Genomic DNA, 11,465 nt, shown 5'->3' with positions numbered 1-11,465 from the left:
GGATAAAATGTGTGACAGCTGCACCCATTTGAAAATTGTTTTAAAAAGAAATAAAACTGATGAAAATTGATGTTTACAGTTGCATTTTTTTGTGTTTTTCTAACTGTATTACAGAAAAGCAATAATAATTTTACATTCTTTTGTGATTATTTATTATTATTGGTAAATATAAAGGTAGCAAGACAATAAGACATTAAATAACCCAATGATTAGGTTATGCTTAACCCAGCAACACAGTTAACCTGACCCACTGGTTGGGTCAAATAAACAACCCAGCATTCTGGGTCAAATGGTTAAACCCAGCACTTGGGTCAAAACAACCTAATGCCTAATGCGTGTTCTGTCCCATAGTTACCCAGCGGCTGGGTTAAGGTTGGGTGATTTTTTAACCCAGCACTTTTTAGAGTGTACTGTCATGTATGATATTACCATCGTTAAGTCTCTGATACGATTCCGCCGCATTCTGGTACACTTCTCAGCCTTAGACGGGTTGTATTTTCCAGCTTCCAGCGAAAAAAGTTAAGAAGGCGACATTTCCCTGCAGCACTACCAGGCGTCTCATCAAGAGGACGAGGGTGGTTTTTCCCCGTGATGGGCATGTATTTGAGCAGCACACAGGGTTGGGTTTCGTGTGCATGCTCCATTTTCAACGCTTTCTTTCTTGAAAACAGTTTTTTCACTCTGAGAACAGTTATTTCACTCTAAAAACCGACTACACCGAAAACACGAATTCCACAGATGGACTGTTAGGAATGCGTGTGACCTGTACCTTTTGAATAATAGCATTTAGGCACGTGCACAGGCAGAACCCAAGTGGTGCCCTTTTTGGCCTCTGACTAGGTAAGCGCCCCTTTTGCAAATATAAAAATATTCCCACTCTTTTAACTTTTTTACATACCTGATTCAATTATGACAAGGTAACGATTGTGTTTTCCCTAAAATTCGGTACTGTAAATCACTGCTGTTAAATTAAAAATTGAAAATTGAAATAATTCCAAACAAAGCAACTGCGTTCCCCAGCAACTCTTGAGCCATCAGAGCTTTTGAATGAATTAAGTGATCTAATAACCAGTTCATAAAGACAGTGACTTGCTTCGTGAATGACTTTAGTATGATTTCTTGTCCCCCAGCATTTCTATATTTGAAATGCTATATTTAGAATAATTAAAATATTCTAAAATAATTCTCTTTTATATTAAAAATATGCATTTTTTTTTTTAAATAAATAATACTGAGAGGGGTGCCTTTTTTCTGCCCCCCAGTATTCTGTGCACGGCTGAGTCTAGCATACACACTAAAATAGATTGTTAGCAAAAATAATTACAACAACTACACCCATAATTGTGGGGAACATGTGGGATTTTAATAACCAAGAAGTTGCATGATAGCAAAAGAAACAATAAGAATAGTATTGATTCAAACGATAAAAACAGTCTACAGCAAAAGAATTAAAGTACAGAATGTATAGAAAACAGAGGGGGAGAGCTCCTGGAAATACTTAGTTATTTAGAATAACTTTGGGTTGGTGAGATAGTCCACCTGGAATCATGTATAGTTAGTATTAATTATTGAATTAACCAAAGGAATTAGTGAAATCTGTGAGAGGTAATGCAATGTGATTAAAAATAATATACAAAGATGTGGAGAAAAGGGGGAACCCCCCCCCCCAAGGTTTAAAGGTCCACGCGCATTCCTTGACTTGCGCAAGCTTGAAGCCTCGACAGTGCTCACTAAATCAGAAGAGGAAAACACAAGACAAAAAGGTAAGAATCTCTTAACCATACAAAGACATAAAGAAAAGAAATAGAGTAATCTAAACAGACGGTACCTTCACATTTAATCTACTTATTTTACTAGAGAAACTGAAGTGAAAGTAAGCCTACAAGCGGCGCGTTCACGGGCAGTATGACCACTACACGAAAATACTAACCCTAATACTAACCATCGCTTTGGTACTTTGTGCCATTATTCACAAACAAGATAGTCAAAAAATACTTGGCATTGATGTGATATTATTTCCTGATATAAGCTATTTGATCACTGAAAATGCACAAAAGACTGCATGTCTGCACAAGTCTGTAAGGCAGATCTAATAGCATACAATTACACATTAGGCCTATGTATACTGTATGTTTAATATTGATTGAAAGAGATTGGACAGGATTCACGTTTTTTACTGTTTGTCGTCAAGAAATTATAGTACAATGTCATTGGGATACATAAAAGACATTTATTAGAAAAACATGGAAACACCTTAGACAGAGCGGTACATGCAGAAATACAAAGCATTTCTAATGTATGTGAATAACTTTCCTCCTTTTTTTGCAAAGTACAAAAATGTTTTTACGGATCCTTCTCAGCCTCTCGCTGTCGCTGAATTTATGGTTCTGTGAGGTATCATTAAGTAAGTGTAATATTTTTCTGGATTGAAATGAATTCATCTTAACACATTGAAAATGCCATTTGTACCTAAATTTATTACACTACGTCTGTATGTTTCATACTTTAGCAACTCAACAAGAAGCACCATCTATTATTATGGATGATACCAACATCAACCCTGAGGCTGCAAAACTTCTGTCCAGAATTAAATATGTTGGTCGAAGCTGCAAAGAAATTCGCGAGAAGTATCATGTTTATGATGGTACAATATTTTTCTATTTATTTTTGCTATCTTAAGCAACAGCCCTGTTTAAAAAAAAACAGCATATGCTGGTATGTAGGTTTTGATGCTGGTTTATGCTGGTCCTTGACCAGCAACATGACCAGCATAAACCATCATCCCAGCATCAAAACAAACCTACCAGTTTATGCTGTTTTTTTCACCAGGGAGCTGCATTTATTTGACTCAGGAATACTTCTGTTCAAACAGACGGCCTGTACTATCTGATCACATCAAGAGGAGTCCTTTACCAGACGTTCTGTGATATGACCACTGCTGGTGGCGGCTGGACGCTGGTGGCCAGTGTTCATGAAAACAACATGTATGGAAAGTGCACTGTTGGTGATCGCTGGTCTAGTCAGCAGGGCGATAACCCAAACTGGCCTGATGGTGATGGGACATGGGCAAACACAGTCACATTCGGAGCTGCAGAGGCCGCTACAAGTGATGATTTTAAGGTACTTTTTTATTACATTAATGTTTTAACAGCCATGGTTCAAGGAATGCAACCTAAAGAAAATTTAAGACATTGGACTTGCAATCAAAAGATGTTTGTCTAGAATCTGAAATGACAGTCTTTTTCCTTTCTTTTACAGAATCCTGGATACTATGACATTGTGGCACAGGATGTATCTGTGTGGCATGTTCCTAATAATAGTGAGTTGGAACAGTGGAGCACTGCCTCCATCCTGCGATACCACACTGAAAATCACTTCTTAACCCTACATGGAGGAAACCTTTTCAATTTATTTAAGGTCAGATAAACTCTGACACCATTTTTGAGTTTGAATTATTCCATATAGGCAAAGCTGCAATTTTTTTCCTTCTTTTTCCAGAAATTCCCTGTGAGGTTTGGAATTGGGACATGCAACATTAATAATGGACCTGCTATTCCAATAGTGTATGATACTGGAGATGCGATATCAACCAAATATCTGTATGGTCCTCATTCAAGAGGTAGGGCAATACTGTATTTCTTGAGCCAATATGAGCGAATATGTTTAGAGAAACTAGCTAAATTGGTTGACAGTGATACAATCTGTAAATTATTCATTGATGCTATTATTTAAGCCATCATCGTTTGATCACTTTAATGATGTACATGGATCTACCATGACAAATCATTATCAGTGATATATTTTCTGCATGTTTTTCAGGAATATTTGAGCCCGGATTCATTACATTCAGAGTCTTCAATACTGAAAAGGCAGCTATGGCTCTCTGCTCAGGTGTTAAACCAACCGCTTGTCACACTGAACATGTAAGTTAAAAATAATGTGGATTGTTTACAGCAACATTAATGACTAGAATTTGTGACATATAATTATTTAGACAGACAATAATGCATTTACAGTCATATAATTACAACAGAAATAAATTTACAGCACCAATGTTATTTGAAGAAATGCATGTTGTGTTGCTAGTAATGTACTCAAATTGTTGCAGTTCTGTATTGGTGGAGGTGGACACTTTCCTGAAGGGGCTCCCAGACAGTGTGGGGACTTTACCAGCTTTGACTGGAGTGGCTATGGTACTAATAGAGATTGGAGTGCGTCCAGAGAGATGACTGAAGCAGCTGTACTTCTCTTTTATCGTTGACACGCTGATCAATCTCAGATCTTCTCTTTGAGATACATTACACTGAATAACACCTGAATGTTATATGCACATTTATTTTCACAAATGTATTTCATTACAATATATATCCTTTATATCAGTCTATACTCTATGTATGCATATGGTTAGGTGGTTGTGCATTTCTTTGTTCGAAGATCTTCAAGATTCAAATTTAAAATGTTCTGATAAACCACTGCCAATACTTTTCAGCAAGTTGTAGTCTACCAGTTAGGTTGACAATGTTTTATGAATACATTTGCGAAGATTTGCTCGTACACAAAACAGATAGCATTTAAGATCTATAATCCCTTGTCATTTATAAACACACTTTCTTTTTTAAAAATTCTTGGTTTAGATATTTATTTTATATTCTTGGACATGTATATTTACACATGTATATGATAAAGCATTGGAGAGCTGGGATCCCTGACTACAATACATCTGCAAATGATAAGGATGTGTCATAGCATTGTAAACACTCAACATCTTTTGATGTTAGGGAACTTTTGAACAATATTCTTATTAACTGAAATGAATGAACCATCTTCAGTCTGGTTGATGCACTGTACAGTCAGCATACCCTTTCTCAAAGGCTACTTGTTGAGGTGTGAAGCATATTTGAGGATGTGCTGCTCTCTTGTGGAAGTTTAACTAGGACTAATGTCTCACTAGAGATGCACTGCAATGCCACAATCCTCATGAAAGCAAACAGTTGAAATTTGTGTACAAAGATAACCTGTATATTTACAAAATTCAAGTTTGTATCACTACAATATAAAAAGTGCATCAATATTAAAAAAAAACTCAAATACCTCTATTGTTATGAGACTGAAGAATGAGCATATAGAGAAAAACATAAAATGATGTGTAATTATTTAGAGTATTAGAGAAGAAGAATTCCTAAAAAAAAAAAAAACATTGTAGTAAAGTCCACAACAGTTCATTTTCTATTCAATAAATTATGACCACTGCAAAAAACAGAGTTACATACTCCAGTGCGTAATATTACATTACATATAATAATGACGGGCATTACAATAAAATGAGCTAACTTTTGCACGTTTTTCCCTCCAAGATGTCCCTTTTCTTCCAGATGTCTAAGAAGAAGCACCAGAAAACACAGCTGTTTTATAGACTTACAGCCCTTTGAGGTTTCTTTTGTATATTTGCAGAGTCAGACATTGGATTTGTCCAAGGATCAATTGCAACTGACTGCGCTTCCAAAGACCCTGTGGGGGGGGGTAAAAAAAACTTTCTTTTTGAAACCATCTTCCAAAACGTGTCTCTCAGAAGAACGTCCTCATCACGTCATCTGAGGGTTTTGATCTGGAGTGAGAAGTGAGATGGAGACCCATCTGTAGGGTCGGCTCAGTAAGCAGTGCAGGCATGGTGAGCATCAATGCAGTGTTTTTCGTGGTTGAACAACAGGTCGTCCAGTGCACAGAGCAAAACCCTCTCCTTTCTTCATTGCCTCAGGTCTTGTTTTTCTCTCTTTCTCTCTGTTTCAGAGACATCTAATGTTGCTGTTGGTTGGTCCCTGAGATGTAGGCCTGTCTGAACCCTCTTGAGCAGCCTGCGTTATCGTTCTTCCATCATCTTGCCATTAGCCTCATTCTCAGTCTCCTCTCGCCTTTTCTGCCTTTGGAAAAAACCCAACTATTGGAGTGTAAAAAGAAAAAATATCAAAATATGATTACATGCATTCTAACTGTCCATCCATGCATCAGTGCATGCTTAAAAAAATAAGGACTCATCACCTTCCAAAGTGCCAGAATGAGGAGCGAAAGAAGTAACAGGCCTCCAAGTGTGCTGCCTATGATAATCCAGATGGGAACACGGTAATCCTCCTCCTTCCTGATCTCTAGGATTATCTGAAAAAACACACATACAAAAGAAAAATATAAAAAACTATGCTGCTTTATCAGAGATTTTCTCAGAGCTCTTTTTTCTGTATATGCTGGTACTGGTTCCCTGTTCCAAACAAGCTGTCATTTCATGTTTCATCTACAGCAGCTGAGATCAGATTTGCTTATGTTACAGTTTTTTCAACTGCTTACACATAAAATCTTTTCTTAAACCTGACACTCAAATACCAGAACCACACATCAAATCTGCAAAACCATATGATAATTCTCGGCCTCTGACTCAGTTTACAATTTCATAAAAGTCTTTTTGCCAAACACAACACACAATTCTCTATGTGACACACAAAAATCTAACTGGAAATATCTTGATTTCCTTTTTCAAACATAACCAATCAAAATGCCACACTAATTCATTAGTGCCTCACACCAACACCTCACTTGTGCAAACACTCATTGCTTTACTTAACACCAACCAATCATGGCTTTAGAAAAGGCCTTGGAATATGATTAGGAATAATCACCTTTTTCAAAATGATGTTTGGTTTCTGTCCAACTACACATGGTTGATATACACTACCAGTCAAAAGTTTTGAACAGAAGTTTTTTTTTTTTTTTTTTTTAATTCTCTTCTGCTCACCAAGCCTGCATTTACGTGATCTAAAATACAGCAAAAGCAGTTATACTGTAAAATATTTTTACTATTGAAAATAACTGCTTTATAGTTTAATGTATTTTAAAATGTAATATATTGTAATATATACAAAAAGCTAAATTTACAGCATCATTACTCCAGCCTTCAGTGTCACACGATACTTCATAAATCATTCTAGTATGCTGTTCAAGAAACATTTATTATTATAAATATTTAAAACAGTTGAGTACATTTTTTCAGGATTCTTTGATGAATCAAAAGATATAAAGATCAGCACTGGTCTGAAATAAAAAGATTTTGTAACATTATACACTATACCTATTGGAGTCAGTATTTTTATTTTTATTTTCTGGGGAAAGAAATTATAGAAATTAATCATTTTATTTAAAGACGCTTCAAATTGATCAAAAGTAAGGATAAAGACATTTATAATATTACAAAAGATTTCTATTTCAGATAAATGCTGTTTTTCTGAACTTCCTATTCATCAAGGAAACCTGGAAAAAAAATTCTACTGAGCTGTTTTCAACATAATAATAATAAATGTTTTTTGAGCAGCAAATCAGAATATTTAAATGATTTCTGAAGGATCATGTGACTGGAGTAATGATGCTAAAAATTCAGATCACAGGAAACCACAAATTGAAATCACAGGAATAAATTACATTTTAAAATATTTTCAAATAGAACACAGTTATATTAAATAGTAAAAATATTTTAAAATTTTACCGTATTTACTCTACTTTATCGAATAAATGCAGGCTTGGTGAGCAGAACAGACTTCTTGAAAAACAACAAAAATCTTACTGTTCACAAACTTTTGACTGGGAGTGCATTTCTTTCTTTCGTACTGTGTAATACTTTATTCACAACCACAAATGTTTACAGTACAAAACATTTTCTTGTTTACTGTGAATTCTCTGTGAACTCTCTGCCAATTACTTTCAGTCTTGTACAGAAATTTACATAGGAGCTCATGAAAGAAGAGCTTTAGGTTTGGAATAACTGTGTTAAAAATATAATAATGCAAATGTTTGTTTTTGAGATGTGTTTGTGATATTTTGAATGCAGTGCCTCATTTTGCAAGAGATATAAGGCATTTTGCATTTTGTGCGTGCAATTCTTGGATTTGTGTGTAAAGTTTTGAAAAATAGAGGCAAAGTTTTGAAAATGTGTGTAAGCAGTTGGAAAAAACTGTAATATGTATGTCTTATTCCCCGTCCTGCCTACAGATGGCAGCATCACACAGCAATACAGAACTGAATTGTGCCGTTGGTCCTTTCGGTCCCCTTGGCTCCAGGTTCTTCTACTGTGGTGAAACAACACACAGTAGCTCACCAGAAGACACACTGCTGTCTAAAGCGAAGGTTCTTGCATGAGAAAACCAGCACGTCTGATTGTATGGAGTCGAATAGTCTAATGTTAGCATAAAAGACGTTTATATATCACACTTGTGTACAATTGTTCTTAACTCTTTCTGACAGATGAATGAAAACACATCATTTGTCAGTGTTTTAGTCTCTTAAAATTGGATGGAAAAGATAAAAGCAGCTTCTCATACTAACCACATATTCACAAAATTAGCCATAGATTTATTTCGGTAACGTGGCTTTCTGTAAATGCTGATGTGTGTAGAGAGTGACTCACATGTCTGACCGGCCTCTCTTCAGGCAGAAACATAGGGCTGGAAGGGTTCAGCTCCACTGAGGCTGTCGTCACCAGCTCGAGGGTTTTGAACTTCAGCTGTCCGTGAAAAGAAAAACAGTTTTCAGTTTTTCTGACAAATGCTAATTCCAGTGGATGTGGGAAAGTTGGAGAGAACAAGGACTAAAGGTGAGAGGCTAGAGAGGTGGTAGAAGAACGTCAGTGTATTAGAACACTTAAGCCACACTTGTTGCAAAATGTCTGATCTTCATTGCATTAGATACAAATTATCAAACCCAAGCAGTCGCTGCAAACAAATAATGCTAGAGTCTTTCTCAGAGATATCGTCACTTGATAACACTTTAATTTGACAGTCCGCTTTAGGCATTTTACTAACTATAAGTAGCTACATGTAAACTACCAGTCATTAGAGTATTAGTAGTCTGTCTGCTAACACGTTTTGATGATTACTTATACCTGTCAAAAGATTTTGAATTTTTTGAAGAATTCTCTTCTGCTCACCAAGCCTACATGTATTTGATCAAAAGTACAGCAAAAGCAGTAATACTGTGAAATATTTTAACTATTTAAAATAACTACTTTCTATTTGAATATATTTTAAAATGTAATTTATTCCTGTGATCAATGCTGAATTTTCAGCATCATTACTCCAGTCTTCAGTCTCACATGATCCTACAGAAATCATTCTAGTAAGCTGATTTACTGTTCAAGAAACATTTTTATTATCATCAATATTTAAAACAGTTACTTTTTTTTTTTTTTTTTTAGGATTCTTTAATGAATAGAAAAATCCAAAGATCAGCATTTATCTTAAATAAAAAGGTTTTTGTAACATTATATACTATACCACTAAAAACCTTGGAGTCAGTATCATTTTTTAATACTTTTATTTAGCATAATGCTTTAAAGTGATTAAAAGTGATGATAAAAACATTTATAATGATACAAAATGTTTCTGTTTCAGATAAAAGCTGTTCTTCTGAACTTTCTATTCATCAAAGAATCCTGAAAACAATTTTACTCAGATGTTTTCAATATAATAATAATAATAAACGCTTTTGAGCAGCAAATCAGAATATTGGAATGATTTCTGAAGGATTATGTGACTGGAGTAATGATGCTAAAAATTCAGCTTTGAAATCACAGAAATAAATGACATTTTAACATATTCAAATAGAAACGGTTCAAATAGTGAAGATATGTAAAAATGTTACTGTTTTTGCTGTATCCTGAATCAAATAAATGCAGGCTTGGTGAGCAGAAAGAAATTATAAAAAATTAAAAAAAATTAAAAATCTTACTGTTCAAAAACTTTTGACTGGTAGTGTATATGTGACTGTAAATAACTTTTTAAATATGTCAACTTATTCTACTAACCCTAATCTAACATTCTACTAATACTCCAATTAGTTAGTTGAAAGTCAAAGTTACTTACAGTTATTAGAATGTCTAAAGTGGACTATCAAAATAAGTGTAACCCTTCATTTTCTGAACAATCTGCTGTTTTTAGCGCATTTTTAGCCATATTAATAATTAACATTTGACAACCAGAATTTATACAGTACAGTATAATATTTCTGACTTTGAAACAATATATCTAAAAGTTATATACCTAATATATACCTAAAACAAAAGAAGTAAAACTTATTCTTGTGAAATGTTCTACTAGAAAAGTGTTTTTTTTTCTTTAAAAATAAATGCCACCTGCTTTAAATGCAGACATTTTGGGTGTGGATTAAGTGTCCAAATTACTTTCTGGTGTCAATTCAAAGCATGTGCTTTTTTGTTTTTAAGCAAAAGAAAAAAGGAATGGAAAAAAAGTACAAAATGTAAACAAAACCTGATTATAGTATGCCTACATGTACTATTTGACTTCTCGTCTCTAATTACTGGTCTGGTCATAGTTTTGCGTTGGTTTTGGGAGATCCTCCTCTCAACCAAAGCCTTCATGTTGTGTGTGAACACTGCTCTGATTACAAGTTCTTCCCACATTATACTTGATCTTCATCAGATTGTTATTTCAAAGTCGCAGGTACTCACTGCATGCAGTGCATCAGTACGGAGGGATCCGCCAATTTTCACGCTGACGTCTCTGTAGGAAGGCAGGTTGACAGTACACTGCACTGGCACTGTTAGGGTGTTGGAATAGTTCTGTGCAAAGAAACACAAAACAGTTCTCTCACAAACAGACAGTCTTACTGATGAAACCCAGCTGCTTGTGGTGGGAATCTGATGTGCATAAGAGTTGCATTACAAAACTCCTTACCTCAGACATCTTCAAAAACACAATAACATTTCTAGAATTGACTGAAGACGAACTAGTAAACCAATAATAAGCTTTATTTATGGCACAATTTATTAAACTCAAGTGACTTTATTTAATATAGTACAAAACCAACATTTTTTTTTTAGAGAAATGCTTGGCTGTTTAGCATTAAATCAACATCTCATATCTGAAAGCCCCTAAATCAGGCAAACTATAAAGCAGCAATACAACACAAGCCAGACGTTTACAAAGAGCTGAAGCGCAAGTCTGAAATGTGGCACACATTGTGTCTGTAACAGCAGGCAGACACTTTGAGCCTGTGCAGAGGGTCTTACCAGTCGTGATGTGCGTGAGAGGTCCTCCGGAGATGCTCGACTGTGTGCCACATGCTGAGGGGGGATACAATGACTTCCACCTACCTATTGGAAAAGAGGAACAAAGCACTATTAATGCAAAAAAGACACAAATTACTATTAATAATATTCCTGTAGCTCAAACAACAGAGCATGACACTAGCAATGCCAAGGTACTGGGTTCATAGCACCTTGAAAGATATGTTAGTCACTTTAAAAGCTTCTGCCAAATGCTAAAATTTAACTGTAATTACTTTAACCTAACTAATTAGAATATTTAGATTAGATAATTAGATGTACAGTTGAGGTCAAAAGTTCACATACACCTTGCAGAAAAATGTTAATTATTTTATCAAAATAAGAGGGATCATACAAAATGTGTGTT

The 11,465-nt window shown here is 35.1% G+C and overlaps 2 protein-coding genes across 4 annotated transcripts in view; one reads left to right on the top strand and one right to left on the bottom strand.

Annotated features, from left to right (window-relative positions):
- Positions 1-5,199, top strand: part of LOC127169006 (intelectin) — a 508,248-nt gene extending 503,049 nt beyond the window's left edge. For 2 of the 3 annotated variants that reach the window (XM_051116206.1, XM_051116204.1), the window contains exons 2-8: positions 2,331-2,404; positions 2,510-2,644; positions 2,873-3,120; positions 3,259-3,417; positions 3,499-3,619; positions 3,820-3,923; positions 4,109-5,199. In XM_051116206.1, coding sequence (XP_050972163.1) covers positions 2,338-2,404; positions 2,510-2,644; positions 2,873-3,120; positions 3,259-3,417; positions 3,499-3,619; positions 3,820-3,923; positions 4,109-4,261 — 987 coding nt within the window. In that variant the 5' untranslated portion in view covers positions 2,331-2,337 and the 3' untranslated portion in view covers positions 4,262-5,199. Of the gene's footprint in view, positions 1-1,671; positions 1,764-2,330; positions 2,405-2,509; positions 2,645-2,872; positions 3,121-3,258; positions 3,418-3,498; positions 3,620-3,819; positions 3,924-4,108 lie in introns of those variants that run through there. The other variant, XM_051116205.1, reaches the window with a different exon arrangement.
- itga11a (integrin, alpha 11a) overlaps positions 5,181-11,465 on the bottom strand; it is a 47,037-nt gene continuing 40,752 nt past the window's right edge. Inside the window, 5 exon segments of the mRNA XM_051116197.1 lie at positions 5,181-5,935; positions 6,037-6,150; positions 8,444-8,539; positions 10,502-10,612; positions 11,063-11,146. Of these exon segments, the coding sequence (XP_050972154.1) occupies positions 5,858-5,935; positions 6,037-6,150; positions 8,444-8,539; positions 10,502-10,612; positions 11,063-11,146 (483 nt within the window). The 3' untranslated portion in view covers positions 5,181-5,857.

This window comes from Labeo rohita, chromosome 7, assembly GCF_022985175.1.
Source record: "Labeo rohita strain BAU-BD-2019 chromosome 7, IGBB_LRoh.1.0, whole genome shotgun sequence".
Lineage (NCBI taxonomy): Eukaryota > Metazoa > Chordata > Actinopteri > Cypriniformes > Cyprinidae > Labeo > Labeo rohita.
The sequence above is the reverse complement of the archived record's forward strand: the minus strand, read 5'-3'. Positions and strand labels throughout refer to the sequence as shown.